Here is a 24,372-nt window from a genome sequence, read left to right on the forward strand (position 1 = left end):
TTAGTTGGTCGAAAGGAACAAGAACTAGTAGGATAGTACTCTTAAGTAGCATTTTTTAGTAATTTAAACAGCGAAATTGCAACCAATTTGATAATTATGTTGCACATAACCTTAAGGATTATAAAATCAAAGCAACATTTAAAAAAAAAAAAAAATAATCCATATACAAGTATACAACTGAGCCGTCGTGTGATTTTGTCATTTTAAGATTTGATTTGCCAAATTCTAGATAGATTGTGTTCCTAGATAGACGCAAAGTAGATACTCAAAATGGAGGGATTAGATCATATACAATGTGAACGTGAAAATTGCCTTATTTCACCCAATATATATAAATAATGCACAAAAAGGCCAGTTCATCATGTCAAAAATTTCAATTTCTTTCAGGTTCTGCGTCACTATTAAGATCAAAAGTTCTCCTTTCTGAGACAGTAGTATTATTACAATGGTGTAGTTGTTGAGCTGCGGATAGAATCTTTTGGCTGTCATTTGTGTTAGGGGAAGTGTTTGTTCCCGGATTTTTACTCGCTTCAGGCAAAATGGAAGATTGCGTATCAGCTAATGGAGCAATTCCTGCAGCTTCACTGCTTCCAACATGACTTGCCACACCGTCTTTACAGCCACCAACAACTAAAGTAGCAATACAATGAAGAAACAATTGGAGAAAGAAAAGAATTTAGAAGCAGGACGGGAACCATAAAGAAAGATGGCCTTTTACACATAGATAATACAGTATGTTGTGTAGAGACCTATTTTTCTTCTAACAATAAGGTTCATAAAATTTATCAATAAGATTTACATACCTGACTGAGGAGTTGGAACAGTTGGCAGGCTGGTGGTGGAAGCCGAGGATAAGGCATTGCTTGCTTTTTTGCTTTTAGTCTGGGATGAAAGGATAGCATTAGGTAAAATGAAATTTGAGGTGCAGAACATAATGAAAGAGATATTTGTGGCTCAGGAATTACAGCATACTAAGCATAGTTCTTTAAATTACTCAAATTATATCAGTTTTTTTTTTTTAATTTGTTTATATACAATAAGTATTTGAGCAATAGAGCTCCCATCTGAAAGAAGCTTGCATAGAAAGTTGTTGAATTAATTAGGATTAATGATGAGCACGTATTTATTTGAGCTTTGGGCTGTAAACACGAGGAGCCTGAGCTTTGTTCTTGTGTGAGCTAACTAAGGTTGTATACAACTCAAGGACATATAAAATAAAAGGTCACAAAAGTGCATGCTAAAATACTTACACAATAAGTTTGCTTATATGAATTATGAATGCATAATTAAAAGTGAATACATGATTGCAGAATACGGCAAAATATAGTTCATGTACCTTAACATTTTCTTCGCAGTACTTGACAACAGCAGAGATACTTGGGCATCGCCCGTGCAATAGTGTGTATGCCCACAATAAAAGTTTCCGTGGTACACTCACATCGACAATTTCAACCCCATCTGCACTGTGGTTAAACTGCCCAGTTGTGATCAGTCGAGCTGGAACCCAGAAGAGATTCAAACCAGATAGGAGAACGATCGATGAACTATCACGATAAAAGCTGTAAGTAGATCTCAGCAGAGAATTTGCCGTTTCCAGATTTTCCTCTGAAGCTTTCTTGACTACAACATGCTCAAATTTTGACAATAATGTATTCCATTTTGTTTCAAGAATCGCAACGTGAGCTGAATTTCCAAACGAAGGATACCAGAAATCTTTGGCTTGCAAATCTAGACACAAAAGCTGCTCATTGTCTGAAGCAGTTGCTTCACCACAGGCACTAGAATGTAATGGTGTGATCTTAACAAGATTGATTATAAGAGATCTGCACCAGGCAACAGAAGCATGTTTGAAAACCCCAGAGCAGCTGCTATCGTTTGACAGTTTTGGATTTCTGCAACGTTTCCGTATCTTCTCATTTAAGCCTTCAAGGACTTCAAGCTTGACATCTTTCTCCAATGAATATAGATATTGGTGGAGATAACTGCATTAAGAGCAGATAAAGAAAATAATGCATCTGCCCATTTCAGTTCAATTTCAAATTTGACTGCTAATATCGAGTACAATAAGGGGACTTAGTTTGAAAGTGAGTTCATGATAATTGATTACATAGGAGATAACATTACAGTCAAGCATATTTTTGTGATAGTCTCCATGAAAAATTTAGAATTCTGAAAATATAGCATTGAAAAGGGAAAGAAACAAGCAATAGTAGCATGTAGATATCAAAATAAACTTGCTGAAGACCAATAAAAGAAATAAGTGGTTGAACATAAATTACCCATATAATGTTCTTTCTGACAGTTCTGGGCACTTAATTTCTGTCGAACTGCAAATATCAGGCCAAAGGCTTGCCTGCTCCATGAACAAAGTAAACATCTTCTCAAGTATCTGCTCGGGAGAGCTTTTTGCAGGAGTAGAGGCAGCAGCATCAGTTGACGACATGGATGAGATAAGAGTCTTTAAGTACCTCCCAAGAGCCACAGGAACCAGATCTTCCAAGCATAAGGAGAACTGGATCCAAATTCATACGAGTAAATATTTCAAATCAGCAATGTATTGTAGGCACAGCATTAATCTTATAGTGAATATTGGCATCAAAATCTCCATAACATAAACAACAGAGAAAAGAAGAAAACAGAAAAGATCTCTAATTTGTAAGACAAACTTCAAACCCGGCCTTTCCTTTTCCTTTTTCCAGGACTAAGGAGGAAAAGGGGCAAGAGAAAACCAACTAAATACACGAGCTATATGACTTCTACAGAAAGAACAAAGACCCTAGATTTCATAAGCCAAAAATTAAAACAAGACAAAGAAGGAAATTTAAATGAGAAGAAAGAAAGAAACTGGATATGCAAAATTCCTTCAACTTGGGTAGGAAGCATAAATATTCGTAAAATGGCAGCCAAGGATAAAATGACGCCAAAGCCTAGGTGGAGGAGATGGATTCAAAGTTGCTTGTCTTCACTGTGTTTGTTGGACGCTAGTTAATGGCTGACTCTATTAAGTTTCAAAATTCTATAACTTTTCAGATCTCTGAGTTAATTTCAGCACTTACAGTTGTCAGTCCCTAGAGGAATGGATGGGATGAAAGTTGGACTCACACTTCAGAAATAAACCCTTTCAAGTATAAAGGATGGGAAATTGGCTAACTTTCATGAAATCAGCTCTAGAATGTGGTTGTGCTGTATTAGATGAATAGTCCAGCTACAATTTTGGAGCATTTTCACACCCCATGTGAGATTTTGTTAAAATATAGGAGTGAGATCTATTAATTTTATGGAGGTCAGCCTTTTCTGCTCTTATACGAGTGATTTGCAAGGGGGGGAATTTCAATATGTAGTAGCTTCTCTTCACAGAAGAAAGTAATTAAAACAATCACCCATCTGGCCCCACTCAATTGAGAATATCTCTTAAGCATATGTACTACACATTTGAAACATTGTTGGTCTTCTATGATTCTAACCCAATAACTTCTTTTGTTTCTAGTTTAGCCTAGTATTCATTATAAAATTATAAATTAATACTAGCGAGAAGGAAGAGATCATAGGCAACAGTACAACATGAGAATACTAAAAGAATTAATCTACGTACCCGCTTATCAGCTCGGATAGTAACATATGCTCGATCAAGGGTGCAAAGGTCTCCAGTCTCCTCCAGGAGTTTCAAATAGAATAGCAAGTACTTCCTTATGCAAGTTATAAATTTCCTAGAACTTTCTGGCAAGTTAACTTCAAGGACCTTTTTGCTCCCAGCAACAGCAGGTGCTTTTCGTCTGATACCAAAGACAAGACAGGTAAAGCCCCTTTAAATGCTTTTACAGTCTATAGAATATCCACAAACTTTTCATGAAGTCCTAAAATAGTAAATTGGGCCACATATGCTAATATTTTTGCCCCACGGAAATGAAAGGCATCGTCAAGATTAAGGAGGAAAGGTAATTTAATACAGAATGGATGGAGTTTAAACCTTCCTTTTTTTGCAGAACTATCAATCTCCCACATGTTAATTGTAAAGGAAGAGCGTGATGACTTGAAGCAGAAAGACATCTCATCCTTTGCCTTCTGAAGATCCCCAATTCCACCTCTTTTGTAAAATCCTTGAGCAAGCATGTATCTAGCTTTGTGATAATGCTTAAGATCCCCTTCCACACATATCTCAAGAGCAGAAAGGCAATCATTGTACAGCATGCGCCAGGGTTCATCCAATTGATGAACTTTCTCAAGGTTAGGGCCATCATGACCAGATAGGATATCCTCCTTCCTATCAATTTCTACTTTATCAAGAATATTCATTACTTTCTCTTTGGTGGTCTGATTGAAGGAATAATCTGCAAAAACCTAGATCAAATAGAGCAAAGTCAATTTGCAGAGACTTCAAAAGAAAATTCCAGAAACTGTCCAGTGAAGGCTGAAAAGACACCCGAGCCAGCAAATCGAGCTTAACAGTATTCCTCAAAGATGCCATGCAAGTGCAAAGACTTTGAGGAAACATGGCATGATAAAGTCAAGCCTTACAAAATCAAATAATCACTATATACAGAAAGTTCTAGTTTATCAGGTAAACTTTTTAAAGACTGATGATTATTTTAGGATGGAAAGAGCAAGATAGTCGCACTGCTAGCACTCTAGCAGATTAAGAAAATAGCTTCTGAATATATCCTTCTGGTAAAAACATTCCTTTCCATGCCCAAACATAGAATTGGTTGAAAAAATAAATAACAGTTCTATATAAGATAAATGAGATACCACCTTAAGATTTTCAACATTTGTCCTCTGACATGTGTGAAGTAATTTCAAGCGAGAAGCATGCATCCTATAAATCGCATCAACTGCTGATGGGTTTATAACAATAGCCTTGTCATAATATGAGAGTGATAGCTCTGGGGAACATTCCAGCTTTTGACAAATTTTCCCCAAATAAAATGCATGTGACCAATCCTGCCTAAGACCACAAATTAAAACCCATAAAACTTAGAACCAATTCCAATATTAATAAAACAGGGTATACATGATGAGGAACAAAAAGACCAGAAGGTACCTGTGTGCAAAAGCCTTCTCAAAATGTTTCTTTGCATTTTTACAAAACATCATCCAAGTTGCATCTTTACTTGGCGCAACAGATCTTTGATCATAAAATGGTACGACATTCTGAAGACCATCATAATACACCAGTGCCAACATCTCGTGTATCTCACTCTGTAGTTTACATCGGAAGAATAGCAAAATATAAGAAAGTCAGACCTTGTAGGGTGCCAGTACCTTTAGAAAAAATTGAAAAATAAAACAAAAGAAGAAACTTCCCCCAACCCTCTCCACCCCCCCCCCCCCCCCAACACCCTCCAATTGGATTGAGAGATAATTAGTTGATACTCAAATGGAAAAATATGGGTACTACTACAATACTAGTAGCTGATAAACTCTTACACTTCAACGTCCCAACCTTCACACTTTTGTTTTGAGGCAAGAACTCAATACATCTTGGTCAATACAAGGAAGTAAGATGGTTGTCAGCTTGAGAAGCTTATCCACAAGGTCAAAGCCATGGCGAAGAAGGCATATTACCTGTTGTTCTGAAGTCTTAGCCAAAGCCAAACTCATTAATAGGCACCGTCGGCTCCTCCTCCTACTTGTCTCCACTCTTTGAGGCAATGAAGCATTCTTTCTCCATCCAGTTACATTTATATTCTTGCTCCCATCATTTAGCAATAAATCTACCTCCTGTTTCACCAAAGAGAGACTTACCTTCAATATATAGCAGAAAATACCCTCTCATTATTCTAATTTAACATTTGCTCATAGAATTAACAGGGGTTAAAAAAAACTTGTTAAAGAAGGCTTCGGTGGTTTTGACAATAAAATAGATCTGTCTTACCTCATCATAAACATTGGCAAGACGCTGCCAACTCTCAAAGCGCAAAGGATTAAACAATAAATCATACTTGGAAACATTAGCGTTCTGCTGAACATAGTCCTCCCCTTCCTTGGTGAGAACAAAGCCAGGCCATTTATCAGTAGCACTTGCTTCCTCAGACTGAGCCAAAAGATAGTACAGGTCGCTATAAACCTCCATATAAGGCTCGCAGCTGTAGTCATAACATCAATAGTAACGATTTATTGAAGAAGAAAGCAAGAGAATAAATTCAAGTAGCAATGCAATTAATTTACCTTCCAACTGAAATCTTTTTCTGGTTGAGGATTCCTGTATCAAGAAATATAGCTTTGACTATTGATTCGAGAAATTCATCAGATCCTGCCACCTCTGAGAGTTTATCTTCACAGAGATTTGGATCATCTAAATATTTATCAATAGGATTTCCAGCAAGAACATCATCTGGTGGCTGAGGAAAATGTTTGCGTATGGCTCTCAGCACTCTTCGGAGCTTGAGCAGCCCTGTTTTCTGAAATGAATGATATTGCAAGTTGCAACAACAAACATAGAAAAAAGAGTTAAAGAGTAGTGATAATAAGTACGCATATGGGCTATTATTTTAAAACATACAGAGGGATTAAGAAAGAAACTAACAGTTGAAGCCTTCGCATATGGCAGTATATATTTGAACACATCAGCACACTGCTCTTTGGACTGATAGTCTGCCTGACTAGTGTTTCTATGCACCGCCAAATCATCCTCAAAGCCTGATTCAGAACGGAGATTTAGACCATAAAGACAGAAAAAGCACTGATTCAAGGCATTATCAATTGCTGATTCAAGTTCTTCTTTTTCATCTTCAGAAAGTTCAGACCCAGAAGGAGAATCCGGCTTGCTTTGTTCTTCCCAATTGCTCAATTTGTTGATTGGAACATCCTCTATGCCATTTCCCTGTTCGCTTTCAGCAGAGGAATAAGTATCAGGAACTATTAATTCATTAGGTCCTGTAAAGACTTCCTTAGGTGGACTAATTCCTGCACTTGGCCCATCCGCAGACATCCTTGCATCATCATGAGATCCATTGGATTCTTTGCTCAAAGAATGGTGACTAGACTTAAGTTTTATAGCCAACAAATGTTTAATAGCAAGTTTAAGAAATGTTCCATCCACCCCTTCGCCATCTTCACCAACACAACACAACCCATACTCGGCAAGCACATCATGGATTGTTAAAATTAAATCAACCTGATACAAGATGGGTAAAGAACATTGAAGAATTTGCAAAATTGCATGAACCTTAGAAAAATGATCTGGAGAAGACTTGACACAGATTACTCACTTGAGTTTTAATGGGGATTGTCAGATCCAGGTGTTGAAGCTTGCAGAATGCAATTGCTGCATTGACAAAGAAACATTTTCGCTTCAATTCTCCATGATCTGGACTCGAGACGCCAGAAGGTTTCTTGCAAAAGCTCATTCTTGCAATGTTGCACATCAGTGCCAACAACAAAGCCTGGATATCAGCAATACTGCTTCTTGGGATATTGATATCCCTCTGTAACAATAAATTCAGATATGAGTAGCTGTAAAAGTAACCTTCAAAGCTAGTAGAAGCATGCACACATACAAAAAAGGTTGGACATTGAATAGTTAAAGCTTGCGAAAGGTAAACATGCATACATAACCACATAATGGTATCAGAATCCAATTTCTACTATGACATGATATGTAGATAAAGGGATCATCAATTAACCTTGAGTTGATATATTTTGACACAGAAACACAATACTATCAAATTTGTCATTGGAATTTGAGGTATCTTAAGGTTTATTAGAAAAAAGTTGTCTTGTGAACCAATGCAAGCCATAATTAATTTGGTCTACGAGTATAATTCCTTTATACACAACTAATTTAGTAATAATGTGCCTGCTACCATTAGACATGCCAGGGAGAAATGAGAAAGTTTATTATTTTTGTTTTTTAGCCAACATGCACAACAAATTCAACGCCCAATGAACCACATACCCTTTCACAACAAGAAAGCAAACAAATATCTTTGAATGGTACTTATTCTAAATAAAACTCCAGGTGGTTAATTAATAAAAATTTCAGAACAGCGTTTACGTAATTGATTGATTAAAAATTTCAGCATCACATTGTTCTATTAAAAAGTATACTGTATAGCCCAGAAGGTAACTTGCTAGAACCACACCAAACTACAAACCATCAATATCAGATTAGCTTTCCATAATATCCTTCTTCATCCATTTTATAAGTCACAGTAACCTAAATCTCTTCCCACTTGCCAATACACAAGTTGATGGTGTGTATGCATATGAGGATTTCTTAAAACTCATCCCAAAACCTAAAAGGATTACATTATTCTTCCTTTTTTGGTTTGGGTGTGTCGAGTGTGTGTGTGTGAGCCCCTTTCCATTGAAGTAGGGAGGGCCTCCTTCCCCACCATTCCGGAAACATCCATTTCTCTCTTTCTAACTAGAACAACCGAGCTCAGTAGCTTCCAACACCTTAACGACAAGCAAGGAAGAGGGGAAGGGGGGAGGTTGACAGGAAGAGCAAGTATACAATACTCGGTCAACAGCAGCACAAAAACTGACTTTGCAAACTATATAAATTATCTGGAAGTCTGACACCGATATCAACTCCCACCAAATGCACTTAGCTGCAAAATACTACTATGAAGTAGAAACATGTTATGTATTATAGATGGCTTCTTACAATATCTCTAATGTGAAAAGCATTTAGAAAGACCTTTTCTTGAACAGAAAATTTTAAGAATTATGATTCTGGGATGGTGTAAACTTGCCTCCAGCGCGGCAGCGCCAAAGCAACATATATATAATTTCCGAAAAAATCACTTGTTAAAAAATTCTAATGCTTGTGTAGTTGTGTTAGGACATGATGTTTTATAGAGATTTGGGACATCTTAGCACTATATACTCAGGTTCCTTCAAGATATCTGTGTTTTAGAATTGTTTTAGAATGACATAATACTCTCTTTATGCTTATATCTTTCCACAGAGGTATTTGTTACAAATTCTTTATAATGATGTCCTCTCCAATAAATTATGCATAGATAAGGATGTAAATCAATAGAGACCCTCTAATCTTTTGCTCCCAACAAAATTATTCCAACTTTCTTTTTTTTTTTGCTTGGTGTGACTGAACACGAAGGAAAAGTAAGGCAAAGAAATGTCAGCATTTAATAAGGATAAAGTCATTACCAGATCTCTGTGTTGATCAATAAAACTCTTCACCTGAGATGCACATTCTGAAATTGCCTTGACTTGCTCTGCAATTGAATCAAAATAGTTGTTTGATAAAGTATCTTTTGATTCTGTTCCATAAGACATTACTTTTCGAGCCGTCTTCTCACAAGATAGATCACATGAGGCTACAAAGTCTTCCATCCCAGCTGCAACCATGAGTAATTGGAGTTTGCGTTTCTGACAATTAAGGTATACCTCCACATTCAGAGGATTGACCTTTTCACAGGCTTTGATCAAAACATCTAATGCTGATAGTTCACTAGTGGTAACTCCCTCATATTTATCAGTTGCAGGCGCAACATCCACATCAACACCTTTTGTGGACAGCAAAAGTGGAGCAAGCAAGGCTATGCATTCCATATACAATTCTTTCTCAAGCATTTCAGCAACATCATTCTTCAGCAGAAACTGAACTTCTAACAGATTGATTTCATGTAGTATTTTATCAGTAGTCAACTCTTTATTAACCTTGCAGTGAGGCAATTGAACAGAACCAGGTATATCATTCAAGTTTCTGTTGTTTTCCAAAAGGGATAAAGAAGTTGAAAACTCTTCATGAGCCCTCAATCTATTACCTTCCCAGATCGACACAAGACCGCTTAACCAATAAAATCGTACCCAAAAAGAACTTTTCTCAGTCAAAATCCGTGCATGCACTGATGATTTTGGCCGTTGAGGACAGTCAAAGGAACCTTGAACACAGTCTTCTGTAGTCTCACCATCCTTAGAGCAAACTTTACCCCAATTAACACCTAAATCCACAGGCCATTCCAGAGCAACTGATTCTACAATTTTTGATAGATGGAAGGATGCCTCGTGCATAAACTCAGACATTTTAGATGATGTGGGTGAACATGATCCCAGATCATGATATAACTCAGCGAGAAAGAGACTGCATTCAGGCGTTCTATCACATCCCCAAAGCCTCGTCAATTTTTCCATCTCTAAAAATTTCATAAATGCATCACGATTTAAAGGTTCTCTTTTTGCAACCTCTTCCAAAAGCAAATGTCCCAAGTGATGAGCCCCATAATTTTTTGAAGTTTCAATCACAAAATTTTGTACATCTTGCCATTCATTCTCCAGAGAATGAATTGAAGAGTAATCCAAATCCTTAATCTGCTGTCCACTTATGATGAAAGGTTGTAAAGAATGAATTACAACTTTCTCCATGTCTTTATTCCCAGAGAATTCTGCATCTTCCTTTCCTGTTTTCTGACTCCTAAGGCTTACCAAACGAGTGCTTCGTCTTTCAAATATTTGTTCTTCAGAATAATGCAATTCTTTTTTATCAGTAATATTTTCCTGTCTTGTATCACACTCACCATTTGAGATGTTTTGAGAAGAAGACGCAAAAGGCATTTCAGCATCTTCCTGCTTTGAAGGTAAGCAGATTGCTATTCTCATATTTCCAGACAAATTAGAATTTTCAACTGCTGTCTCAGAATTTGATCCATCAAGTGAATTCAAGAGTCCCAAGACAATATCCGCAAGAGCTGTCCACGAGAGTTCTTTTAACTGTAATTCAATCATCTGGTTCAACCTCTTCGGCACATTGTCCATGTCCAGATCACTGTTGGATGCTTTTCTCTTGTCAACAAATTTAAGTCTGGCATGCTCTGGTTCCAGCTTATCAATGCCTCTTGGAGCAAAAGGTATTGGTTCTGACTCTTCAATAGTTATCTTGACGTGTGAAGCTCGAGCATGCGATGGCCAATGGCGCAAAATTAATTCTGCAACAGAAAGGCTTGCAACTTCATCTCCAATAGCAATAAGCACCTCTAAAAGTTTCTCCATGCAATTCCCTGAATACACCATAAAAAAGACACAATAACACTTCTTTCTTGAAAAAATAGAAAAGGCAGAAGTACTTGTAGAAGCAGCAAACCAGTTCAATTAATAGCATGTATCAGTAAAGAGCATCAGCTATAAAAGGGACCGAGTAGTGCTTACAATTGTTAGGACTGCAAACAAGCCCTTGCTCAAATGCCCAACGAGATATACTCAATAAACCCATGGAACAAGCCAGCGTACCCAGCTGATTCCAGACAACAGAATCTTTAGTATCAATTTCCACTGCTTGCAGATAACAGTGCAATGCACTTTCATAATGTGCAGAACCTTGTTGCAAGAAAACAGTAGCAAGGTTCTTCAGGGCCAAAAACCTGTCAGAAATGAGATTTGAAAAAAATTAATTAGAAAATGAATAAAAAAAAATAAGATTAAAAAATGAATCAATATGCATATATCTCATGGAACTGCAAAATGACTGGCCAGATGACATTAATCAATAAATAAAAGCACTACATTGCTGCAGATATCTATTACTCAAAAAACAATAAATTTTAAGGTATTTTATAAAAGTGGAGGATTGTATCATCATAAAATGCTTATCTTACATTTATCACTTAATGCCTTGTTCTCCTCAGATTTTTTTTGCTTTAAAAAAATCATTAAAAAAAACGTAAATTTTCTGAACTAACTTTTTTTTACGCAAAATAGAAATATATTATATTAGAGCAATTTTAAACGCTCGAGCAAAAGCAAAGCATAATGGCGCATGTGTAGCAACCATTTCCTGCTTTGAAAGATAGGAAACATAGAAACAGATAAAAGAGCTAAAGGATAAGATAAGTTTGTAATAGCTACATAGACAAAAGACATCCTGCGTGTATCAATCTGAGTACAGGGAACAACAGGAAGCAGCTCATCAAAGAGGTTAAGCTGCAGTATGGTGCCTTGGGATCTCATTTGCATAAGCTTCAAAGACTTCAGCAGGGGGGTAGAAATAAGTCTCCTTATCTCCTTTCTTCACCACAGTGGCACAGTTCTGCCACAGTTCTGAACTAACTTACTTTTTCTGATCTTGACTTATTTTTACAGGACTTATTTTTATTTTTGAAAAAAAACTCATTTTTGCAACAACTATATTAATAAGTTGAGGAGAACATATCCTAAATCCATCATTATTTTGTCAAAATACAGACTTATGCATCTCTCATCAACAGATTGAGAATAGCAGAATTACATGATGACGAGTTGACGACCACTTAATTCATATGGCTGAACGCCTGAACCTAAAAATTATTTTTGATGTATGAGCACAAGCTTAAATTCTATGAATATCAATCTTTTGCAGCATGTCTAATACTGCTTAGGATTAAAAATTAGGTACATTGAGACCTCTCTAGCTCCCAATGCCATATTTTGTAACAATTACCCTGTAGTTAGCATTTCACTCTATTGACAGATAGCCTTAATCAATTACAGATTTAGCATTTCTAAGTATATTACCTATAACTCTGTCAGAGTGTCAGACATGCCGCAAGAAATTAGGGGTTGTTTTGATTCAGCATTTTCTGAATCAAGAATGATATTGCAAAGAGATGGTTCCCTTCGATTATCTTTTGATTTTACTTTATTTGCATTCTCCCTCCCCTTTATAAATAATCAGCCCCACCAAGCATTACAAACATTGATTATAATCCCCACTATGGGGTTAAGTTTCCCTTTCTGGGCAAGATAAAAAGTGAATCAAAATAAGAAGAAAAGTTAACCCTTGCTATCATTGCTTCCATGAAACTATAAATGACCATGTAATCATGTATAGGGGAGATGCAGTGGACAATACGTCAAATATCTCAATGTAGCCATGATATTCAAACCAACAAACCAACAATGGTCTACTGGCCAAGGTCTGAATTGTGATAGCTCACTGTATAATTAAAAAAAGCCAGTCTCAAATGCCCCCAACACAACTTCTGAGTTCTGATGCACTAGGACACCATAAATGAAGATGGGCCAAGGGGCTCAATGAAGGAATTCCATCTTGAATGCGGTCATGGTGGCAACATGGTAGCAAAACCACTATTGCAAGCAATGTGGATAATTGTCCCCGCAGTCTCAATCAAATACATAGTATCAGGGGCCATAGTAGGTTCAAAAACCTTAGAATGTGGTGATGCACCCAGGAACAAACCCTAGCACTTATCTATTTAAAACTTCTTCAGGAAACCAGGGGAGGAAAGATGGTGTGAAAAACTAAGTTAATGAAGTACACAAACGAATAAGCCACAAATCAGGTCACAAACTGTAGTTCTTGCTTAATAAAGATTACCTGTTAACCACAGTGAAAAAGGATTGACACTAATGAAGGTATATTGGTAGGAGGATGAGAGAGGTTCAGACAGACAGTCAGACATTAAGAGAGTTACATACAATTAACAGTTTTTACATTATTTTGATCTATGGGTCCAGAATATGGATCTTGTCCATACCTAGTTGAATTTTTTAGTTAGCTCCAGATCAATGAAGAAATGGGGAAATTAATTTCCAATAATTTTATACCAAACTTAAAGCCTATGCAAGAACTAAACTTATTTATATATACAGCACAAAACTTCGGGGAAAGGTGACTGCAAATTTTATAATTACTGCTGGTGTCTGGTAACTGTTAAAAAAATATGATGCTTCAAGGTCTAGAACCATAGTTGCATGGGAATGGTAAAGTCTTGCATGATTACCACAAGCACTCTTTACAAGTCACAACCTTTAGCGAAGATGGATGTATATGAGATAAACAATACAAATTTATAATATGAAATAAAGTTAATTGTAACCAACAACTGTTCAATAGAATATAAGAGGATGTGATACAGTTTATTTAAAACGTAGCTAGGTCATACAGTCAGTTTATAGTCATGAAGAAAACCGTACACACCTAGAGGAAAAGGAAAAAAAAAAGAAGGGAAAGATAAGAAGGCAATGATTAGTTGATTACTCTAGGAAGATATGGATCTAAAATGAATTGGAAAATGTCCAAAGCATAAACACATTCACGCAAAGAGATATTGTGTGCAGTATATTAAGGGGTTGCAACAGCTTACTTGAGTTGTAAGAGATGGCCATCACTTGCAGTACTCTCCACCTAAAGATAAAAATGATCTCATGATTCCTCATCCAAGCTTATAAGGAAGCTATACTTAGATCAAAATATGTGAGTGAAGAATCACCTGAGTAGTAGACACCAGAGGATCTTTGACAACAGCTTCCAGATATTCACGTGCCTTTTTATAGTCTTTAGCTTGCAACTTCAAGAGTCCATCGTGATAAGTTTGCGTAAGGTGGAACTCCTGTACCGAACAGAATCATGAGAGTGAATTTTATTGGAAAAAGGATGTCTACTATGGTCAGAATTCAAGAACACAAGGAGCTAGCTTAACATAAGGAGATTTAGAATCAAAATATAACTAAGCCAGCAGGAACAACAACTATAAATCAGCACCAAATCCTTAGGTCCTCACATTAAAAACTAACAAGTTCAGGAAAATGGTATCCTCTCCCCGATCACAATTTCATTTTTTTTCTTTTGAAAACTCATTTCATCCAAAATCCTATGCGTACCAATTAATCATCAGTGAAATCCCCTCTTATAATTGAGATAACTCACATAACTAAAGTAATTAACAGCATACAACTTCAATAATCAGCCCAATGCCCTTTACAACGATATCATATCAGCACAACGCCCTTTACAATAATATCATACCAGCTTATCTTAAGTCACATTGTCAGCCAAATTAGGGTTTCATCAGAAAAGTTCCAAAATGCATCAGACCCAAACAACCTAAACTGCCACAGGCGAAAACACGAGTCCCCCTGAACCTTACAAGAAAATCTTCACCGACAACATATGACAATCTACCAATCAACCAGATAGCTATTATAGTATCAATCACAAAAATCAGCAGAATTCAAATATCAAACACAAAATACAAGCAATGCCCCTCACAAATATCTCAAACATGATCAAATGAAAAAACCCAAAAATTTATATAGCATAACATATACTCGTAGAAATCAATACAAAAGGGCGGCATAAATTTATAGAATTGAATAAACTCATATCATAAAAGTAATTTTTAAAACCCAGAAAAGGGTACCTGAGCTTCTTTGGTAGGAGCTAATGGTTCCCACTGGTTCTTCGAATCAGTATCATTAATGGCGGAAATTGCAAACTGCAATAAAAGGGTAATCAACAAAAACACTAAATTTCAGCAAAAAATTGATTTCAAGCCCAAATTATGATTCAGTCGATAAATTAACATGAACAAAGAATGATGACAAAAATACTAATATATGAATCAAATTACCATTGTTCCTGATGTTGTGTGATTTTAGGGTTTATAGAAATTGGAGAGCCATAGTTGGAATTTGGGGATTGCAGAATTTGTTCGTAAATTTATTTCTGGAGTGAAGAGAATTTTAGGCGCGGAATTGAGTGCGAAGAGTTGAGAACTGGGAACTTGGTATTTTTGACAACTGAAGTATTCGTCCGAAATATTACGGTGTTTGTCTTTTTTAGGAGTCGATAAATTAGAGAAACAAGAAAAAGATAGAGTAGATTAGTGATTGAATATTATTTACTTTAATAACATTATGCATTTTTATTAGAAACTTATTGCCAAAATATAATCCAATAAAGAATGTCTTTGTGTCGGTATGTGTGAAATATATGTATTAGTATATTTTGTATGTGATACAAATGCTGATACGTGAATGATTATGCTGATATGTGAGATGCACACGCTGATTAAGGATTCTAAATCTAAACATTATGTTGTTGCGTTCATCCATATCATATTATTGCTGATTATTAGTATACATTATTGTAATTTTAAATTTTATATGCGTTGTAATCAATCTTCATGTCTTGTGTGGTTACACAACTTACACCGGCTATGGCATTCAACTTTTCATGTGATACTTTAATTGATCAATAATCCAATTGGTGAAATGATGTTCCACAACTATTGCCTCTCAACTACCAAGCTGAGTTTGGTTTAGTGGAAAGGATTGTACCTTCCGACCTTAAGGTTGGGGTTCAACCCTCACTAAAGGCACTTTGAGGGTGGAGATCCCTTACCCTCCCCCTCTCACTCTTAAAGGTGTTTGACCCACAAATTTCGGACCAAAAAAATCGTAAGGGTTGAGATTCGATCAGGGTCCTACTCCTTAATGTTAAAAATTTATATATAAAAACAAAAAAAAAAAAACTACTATCAACTCCTCCCATCTTACACACAAGCATATTATCATTCAAATTTTAAAGGTCAACAGGCCTTTATAAGGCTCCGTTCATTTCACCAAATGGAATTTTAAAAAAAAAGTTCCGTTGCCGGGACTTGAACCCGGGTCTCTCGGGTGAGAGCCGAGTATCCTGACCAACTAGACTACAACGGATTTGTTGGTAGTTATAGTAGAATAAATTTTAACAATAACATACGAGTATTTCTCAAATCAACACTTCTATAATATTTATATTTGTATTTAATTAATGCAACATAATTAATTATTTAATTGTCAGTATTATTATACTCAAATAAAAATTATTTGTCACTACTATTTTACTTTTTTGAGGCCTATCACTATTATTTTACTTGTACTCCCCAGTCACTTATTCCATTTTTATTAGTCAAGTACCATTAATATTAATTTTATTACTAAAATTCTCTCCAATTTGCAAAATAACTTTCTTACGTAAATTTTGCTTTTCCATATAGTACTTTAATCACTTTTTCTCTCACTTTTTTGCATTCCTAATGTAAAAGTGACTACCAAATAGGGACGTAGAGAGTATATTTTATTATAGTATATTTTATTGTAGTACAGTTCGAGCTATTAGTATATAATGCATCGACAATTAGCATGAAAAAACACTTTCTTTTTTTTTTGTTTTGACAATTAACAAATTAATTAAAATACTTGGAACATACTTCAAAAAAAAAATGCACTTAGCATTTCCTTTTCATACACTTATCTCACCACATGGCAAATACAGCTTTAACTTGCCTTCCCACCCAAAAACAAAAGTACTTCTTCTACAACCAAAATAAAACACTAATTAAATCAAAACAAAAACAACACGAAAAAAAAAAAAAAAAAAGTGGTGCAAAAATAAAACCCTACAAAATACTAAGAAGTTTGAGCTTGACTAGTTCGATAATTGTTATGATCAATAGTACTACTAGTAGTAGTAGCCTCTTGAGCCTTATGTTGTACATATTGCAAATTCTCCTTAGCCTTTTCCTTAACCTCCCAAGCCGCGTTACCAATCCTCATCCTAGCACTATCCAATTTATCAGCACCGGGCGGGTGCTTCCCGGTCGTATACTGATATATCCACGACAAAGCCGATAGGGCCGCAACACCGCACCCACCCGAGAACACGAAGCCAGATGCAATTAAAAAGATTGTTATTAGGGCAGGAACAAGGATAGGACTAAAGAGGACTAGGACGGGTGTGGCTAAGACTAGGGCTAAGACGGTACCGGTTAGGGTTAGACCGGATAGGACTAAGAGGACGGTGCCGATGGTTGAGGCGGTTAGGAACTTTACGGTTTGACGGGTGGTTGGGCTAATTGGGTGGTGTTGTTGTTGGTGTTGCCTTTGTTGTTCATAAGATGACATGTTTGTTTGCATGTTGTTGAATTGTATGTTGTGTTGTTTTTTTTTTGTTGTTGTTAGTTTTTTGTGATTTGGTGAGTGTAGTGTGTAAGATGGGAGGGAGTGTAAGAGGGATATATTGTAAGGGAAGGGGGGTGTACGTGGAAGAGGGTTAAAATGAGGGTTTGAAATAGGGTGGCAAGTGTTTATTTGCATGCATGGGGTTTTGTGTGAGTTTGACACGTGGAGGAGGACTTGGTTTTTCCTTTGGTGTCACCATTAAAATATGAAAATTTAAAATTGTATATTGGTGTTTTTGGTTTTGTGTGTTTGATTTTCGGATAAATGTTATACGTAGTATAAAAAATAAAATCTATTGATTTAATAATTAGGGGTGCTCATATATAATTCAGCACCAGAAACTATAGGTTTTCTCGGGTACCCATGGTCAATTAGCCGACTCAGGTTCAGACTTGACTCTCTTCATTTTTATTGGATCGGGTATCATGCCCATGAAATTAGCAATAATAAAGAAACTCATTTAGAGGGCGTTTGGTTCAAACAATGGTATGGGTTTGGAATAAAGAATGAAACTTGGGTGGTATGAGATTAGAACTTGATACTTGATTTCATATGTTTGGTTTTTATCTATAAACTCATACCCACCTCCCCATTGGGTTTCAAAAACCCATACCTTGGGGGTTTGAGGTATGGGTTTGAAAAATGAAAATTCTGAAATTTAAACAAACACGAGGTATGGGTTTTGGTCATTCTAAACCCATACCTTGTACAGTTGTACCTAATATGCTTGAACCAAACACCCCCTTAAAGGTTTATGTATGGAATCCAATGTTAATACAATGCAAGTCATTAATATAATCAAAGTAAAATAAAAATAAATAAAATTAATTTTTACAAAAAAGGATAATACTACTCCGTATAGGAAATACATGGTAAATATTGAAAAGAATCTTGCTAACGAGCGCCCCGGTGCGTTAGATAAGGATAAATTATATTGGTTGAAATGATATTAAGTTAGAAATTCATGACAAAATGGTATTCCTTATCTTACGTCCCGGGGCGCCCGTTAGCAAGATCCAATTAGAAAATATTTTAAATATGGCAAAAGCTAATGTTAAAGTTTTTCCTAAAAAAAAAAAAAAGTTAAATTTATATTTATTCTTTCTATTTTTAGTTATATGTAGTATATACTCCGACATTTTCCAAATTAAAAAAGAAAGAAGTGGGCTAAACAAATTGAACTCCATTTATGATTTATCAACATATAAAGCCGGCTTTTCTAAAAAAAAAAAAAACATATAAAGGCGACTTACGTTTACAAAGCTAAATTTTTTTCCCCTCCTATCAACAATAAGAGGTTTCTCCACAAACTTGTAAAAACGTACACTATAATACAAATCATTGCTATTGCCCTTAATGCTACAAGCTTGGAATTTGTTATATACATCGGGTATACCGTATATTCTTTGTTCTTATTTTGATTATTGTTTTTCATTAAATCATCAAATGGAGAAAAACACTAACCTTGAGTAAGTTGGGTGTATGATGCACTCGGGAGTATATAACAATCTCTCCTACAAACTAGATAGATCTACACACAACTCCAAATCTTGTTAAATCATCTCCTTCAAGATTTTAACTATACAAATTATTAATGGGGACAAAGAATTTGTACTTGTAAAATCATAGATTCATAGATGACTTAAAGTAAGTTAAATTTCGCCTAAGATTTGGTTTTAATAAATTAATTAACAATTATACACATACATTTGGTCAATAATTCCTTTAATCCTACTCAAACTCCATCTCCACCGTCAATACAACCGTACGACCTTAACAATCAACGGCCACAATACGCTAGATCGAAAAAAAAAAAAACAAAAAACAATTTTCAAATCTCAAATACGCTCCTCCTAATCAAATCGAACAAAGAAATTAGAAAAAGAAAATTTGAATTGTTGAACAATTATGATTGGTCCACGTGTCCACCCCAAAAATTCGACCGTTGTAGAAATCATTCAATTTCTTCCCCCCCTAATCCTCCCTCCCCTCTCCACCGTTGAACACCACTGTCATTTTCTCTCTTTCTTCTTTCTCTCTCTACTTTCTCTCTCTTATTTCTCTCTCTTCAATGGCGATTGCTGCGGAAAATCAGGCTGAGGAGAAGGTGAGTTAAAGATTTTAATTTTCAATTTTCGGATTATTATAAAGTTAGGGTTGAATTTGTTCTTGAATTGTGAAATTAGGATTTTTGAATCGCGTGAGATGATGCTAGGGTTTTGTAGAAGTTTATGTTAAATCTTCAAATGTAAAGTTTCTAATTTCTGGTGCTAATTTTGTTTCTTTGTTTCGATTTGTTCATTCTTTAGTCCAGAAATCGGATAAAAAATGGCGATAATTTTAGAAATTCGTCGTATTTGTTGAATTCGTAGAATGAAGTTTTGTAACTTATGAGTTCAAATTCATCTTACCGTTTGATTCTGTGCAATGTGCGAAAATCTGCCCTTGTTCTTTGAAATGCGTATATTCATTTCGATTTCGTTGTGATTTGCTAATTTCAGCTTTGATTGGTCGATTTATAATGAATTGACTGATATCTAGTTTAGGAAATCTGGAATTTTGAGTTTTTTTTTTTTTTTTTTTTTTTTTTTGCTGAATGTCTGTATTTTTGTGAGTTTATTCAGGCATCTGCAGAGGTTCCTGCAGCGGAGAAGCAACGGTGGGTACTAAACGATTTCGATATCGGAAAGCCACTCGGTCGAGGGAAGTTCGGTCATGTCTACTTGGCAAGAGAGAAGAGAGTATGCCATTTAATCTTGCTCCTTTTTTTAAAGTAGGAAGTTTTAGTTGTAATGTTTCTGTTTATGTCTAAACTGAATGAATATGCATAATTGCACAGACTTAATTTAACCTCGAAATATGGTGATCTATTCTTAATTCAAATCATGTGTGAACAATGAATTAACATAAGCTAATTTCAAGAAATGATGATATAAGAAAATCCACCTCACTTTATATTAGGCTATTGCTTTGAACTATGGTATTCAATCTCGGCCACATCACCCACATCACAATGGTGTGTAAAGAATGATATCGAATCGAATCTCGGCTGCTCAACTGCATCACGATCGAATTGTATTTAAACTGTCAAGGGATTTGTTTCTTTGAGATTTGTATATCTTTAGCTAGTAAAGACATCACAAGTTGAGAAGGCACAAAATTTGAGTCTTTTATCAATACCTGTCATTAGCAATGTTATGTTTGATTTAATTTTGTTGCCTCATCCTCCATTTTTGTACACTGTGATTGATATTAAGTGCACCCTTATTTATTACCCCTTTGATAATATCTTGGCCTAAAGGGGGATTTTGAGAATTTTACTAATTTGCTGATTATTGGAGCAGAGCAATCATATAGTGGCATTGAAAGTGCTTTTCAAGAGCCAGCTAAAACAATCACAAGTTGAGCACCAGATTCGTCGAGAAGTTGAAATTCAAAGCCATCTTCGCCATCCCAACATACTACGTCTCTATGGATACTTCTATGATCAGGTACTGCTTTATGTTTATGTAATGATGTTGGCTATGTCTGATGAGAAATTGTTCCATACAAAGGTGAAATGACTCGATATGTTATCTATGCAGAAACGTGTGTATCTGATTCTTGAGTATGCACCGAAAGGAGAGCTGTACAAAGAGCTTCAGAAATGCAAGTATTTCGCTGAAAAGCGAGCAGCAACTGTAAGTTACTCCCATAGCAATAAAAAAATTTTGAGGTACTTTGGTAGGAATGGTTTCAAAATGTATGACCTGATAGCAAATCCAGCTCAGACATATATGTTGTTCATAATTTTCAAGTTAATTTAGTTGAGTTCAATACACCTTTTTTCTTACATCTTTTGCAAAATTGCAAAGCTTGTGGAATCCTTAGATAGCAAATCCTTAGATAGGTGTATGACAGAGGACAGCAATTTTACTTCTACTGATGTTAACAGCCACTTCATTCAGCATGTCTAGAGTGCTAACTTGTGTCTTTTATATCTTTTTCATTTGTCTGCAGTATATTGCATCATTAGCCAGGGCTCTTATTTACTGTCACGGAAAACATGTGATTCACAGAGATATCAAGCCAGAGAACCTCCTTATAGGGGCACAGGTAACAAGCACAACTAGGCTTCCATTTTGGTTTTCCTCAGGCTTTCCATATCCGCAAGATTGTGCTAATATTGAAAATTGTTTTCTGTCAGGGGGAACTCAAGATAGCGGACTTTGGTTGGGCAGTTCATACATTCAACCGCAGGAAGACCATGTGTGGGACACTTGACTATCTTCCTCCAGAAATGGGTATGCATTCTGTGAACAATCTTTATTACAGCAGATTTTTTTTAAGTGTTTATTTTGGGTTAGACATGATTTATTTTGTGCTCCCTTTTTGCCTTGACAGTTGAGAGCGTAGAACATGATGCAAGTGTTGACATATGGAGCCTTGGCATCCTTTGTTACGAGTTTCTGTATGGTTTCCCTCCCTTTGAGGCTAAGGAACATTCAGACACATATAGGAGGTGAGAAATCATTGACTGCGTGTTTGTTGTCTGTTTGAAATAAGTAAACTTGTATCAGCTTCCATTAACATCAGTAAGAACACGTCTTTTTGCAGGATTGTGCTAGTTGATTTAAAGTTTCCTCCCAAACCCATTGTATCATCAGCTGCAAAGGACCTGATTAGTAAGGTAAACATCTTTTTACAATGCTGATAATTCTTTTTTCAAACCTGCAATATCTAAATGATCGTTCTGACCCTCATCATTAAAATATCAGATGCTCGTTAAAGACTCAGCAGACCGTCTTCCACTGCACAAGCTTCTGGAACATCCATGGATAGTACAAAATGCAGATCCTTCAGGTCTTTACAAGTTCTAATACGTGCTCTTCGGCTCCATAGTGATACGTCATTATAACAAGAACAAGTACTTATTTTGTAAAATTGTCATCTAATGCATGTTTCCTAGGATGGGCTAATCTGTATAATAACCATGTCTGATGTCCCCTCTAAATTTAAAGTAGTTGCCATCTTCCTAGGGGTGTAGACATATTTCAGGTGAATATTATTTGTTCCCCATATTATATATTGTAGCTATAAGAATTCTTTTGTTTGTTCATTATGTACTAAAATCAAGGCAAGGATAATAATATATCGAATACTGATCACTGTCTCAAGTGCATCTCCTACGTTATTTGATGGGCTATAGCCTTTTACAACCAAGTCCGAGTTGAAGTCATGCAAAAAACACATCAGGTTGACATGAATTTCAACATTAATGAGTGTAAGGTACTTGAACCAGCCTACCAACTTAACAACTCCAATTCTTCCATGGAAAATTTCTTTTTTCTCAAACAGTTTGCATTTGGGTTTGAAACTATCAGCATATCCCATTTGTTTTTCCTTTTAATTTATCCTAATGTATTTACTTTCTATGTTCTAACAACGGAGTTTACTGTATTTTAAATAACTACAAAATTAGTATATATAACACCGAAAGTAAACTAGAGATTAAACTGGGGTCTTAACCAGTTTGCACACTGAGCAACATAATCGGTTTCAGCACCTCACAGAGTCACAGTCACCAGCAATTCCAGTATCCCCTGAACTCTGCTGCCCACTTCCTTCACCACAAACCACATAACCTGGTTTGAGTTCTGAACGCCAATGAAGCTTTAATGGGGCTCTATCATATGCGATAGCAGCATAGGCTTCGGTTCTATAGGTTCCAAGACAAAATTCCTTTCTGCTTTTACACTTCATTCTCCATTGCCCCTTGGAGCAACCCCTCTGAATCTAGAAACCTGGCCACCAAGCAACTTTTTATTCCTTAGCAAGTACTAACAACCGAAGCTTCATATTGTCAGGTGATATAATGGATCTAGATAAGTATTTCCCTACAGAAATGAATTTTGTTAACAAAAGCAGTAACTGTCTCGTATGAGAGACTTCACATAAGGTTTCAGACTTCGGTAGAGTTCCAACAGTAAAACTGAAGTTTAACTTAATCAAGTAGTGATTAAAAGGCCTTGAGTATTAAGATTTAAGAGTGCCTAAATGCTATGTGAATAGAAACGGGTGAAGTTTTATTCATGATGCATGCAAGGAACTATAAATTGATGCACCCAACAAAGACAGCACAGTATCTGTTCTGCCAAGAGCTAAATAAATTAGTGAAGATGCAACATAAACTATAAAATTATTTGCTCAGAATGATGGAGTCTAACCTCAATATCTCAGGATAAAGAGCACGAAGTATCAGATGACGCCATCATCTCACTTTCCTGCTAATTACAAGAAGGGAGAATAGACTAGGGATGTGATAACCTGAAAATCATGAAAAAGAGAACTGCAAATCTGCTGCAATACCTAATATCTATGGAGAATAAAGCAGGGCATCAATTAAAGGCATCGACTTAAAGAATGTAGTTTGATATATGAATTTGGTGCAGGACCTTGCACAACACATTTTCTTATCCTAAGCTCTCTTGATCCCCAACCTACCCCCCCCCCCCCCCCCCCCCCCGCAACACAAACAAACACACACACACACACACATACTATACTAATTATTCAAGGCACATTTGAAGAATTCTCCATCGTGTGCATAATGTTTCATAAAAAAAAAAAACAACATTATTTATACCTTCCAACAGCACATAAGATGATGACCAATATGATCATTGCTAATGCACAGCTCAAATTAAT

General features: G+C 36.0%; 3 protein-coding genes and 1 non-coding gene across 4 annotated transcripts; 1 reads left to right on the top strand and 3 right to left on the bottom strand.

Moving 5' to 3' along the window:
* Positions 1–289: 289 nt before the first annotated feature.
* On the bottom strand, positions 290–15,470 carry LOC145642097 (calcineurin-binding protein 1-like). Its single transcript, XM_081693181.1, has 19 exons — positions 15,312–15,470; positions 15,102–15,176; positions 14,172–14,291; positions 14,046–14,086; positions 11,113–11,324; positions 9,115–10,964; positions 7,209–7,424; positions 6,524–7,114; positions 6,166–6,398; positions 5,873–6,083; positions 5,563–5,718; positions 5,039–5,196; positions 4,750–4,942; positions 3,968–4,338; positions 3,593–3,773; positions 2,280–2,512; positions 1,337–1,982; positions 804–882; positions 290–630 (listed from the first exon to the last, which is right to left on the bottom strand). The coding sequence occupies exons 1-19, from the start codon at positions 15,312–15,314 to the stop codon at positions 374–376; spliced, it is 5,826 nt and encodes a 1,941-aa protein (XP_081549307.1). The 5' UTR covers positions 15,315–15,470; the 3' UTR covers positions 290–373.
* Positions 15,471–16,328: 858 nt separating this feature from the next.
* On the bottom strand, positions 16,329–16,401 carry TRNAE-CUC (transfer RNA glutamic acid (anticodon CUC)). Its single transcript has one exon. It is a non-coding gene; the product is annotated as a tRNA-Glu (tRNA).
* Positions 16,402–17,133: 732 nt separating this feature from the next.
* Positions 17,134–17,628, bottom strand: LOC145555398 (oleosin L-like). Its single transcript, XM_081617141.1, has one exon. The coding sequence runs from the start codon at positions 17,626–17,628 to the stop codon at positions 17,134–17,136; it is 495 nt and encodes a 164-aa protein (XP_081473267.1).
* A 2,032-nt stretch (positions 17,629–19,660) lies between these two features.
* Positions 19,661–22,767, top strand: LOC145556387 (serine/threonine-protein kinase Aurora-2). Its single transcript, XM_081618035.1, has 9 exons — positions 19,661–19,792; positions 20,310–20,426; positions 21,030–21,176; positions 21,270–21,365; positions 21,685–21,780; positions 21,872–21,968; positions 22,069–22,186; positions 22,282–22,354; positions 22,443–22,767. Exons 1-9 carry the CDS (start codon positions 19,757–19,759, stop codon positions 22,542–22,544), a joined length of 882 nt encoding a protein of 293 aa, XP_081474161.1. The 5' UTR covers positions 19,661–19,756; the 3' UTR covers positions 22,545–22,767.
* Positions 22,768–24,372: the final 1,605 nt, after the last annotated feature.

This window comes from Chenopodium album, chromosome 8, assembly GCF_948465745.1.
Source record: "Chenopodium album chromosome 8, dcCheAlbu1.1, whole genome shotgun sequence".
Taxonomy (NCBI): Eukaryota; Viridiplantae; Streptophyta; class Magnoliopsida; order Caryophyllales; family Amaranthaceae; genus Chenopodium; species Chenopodium album.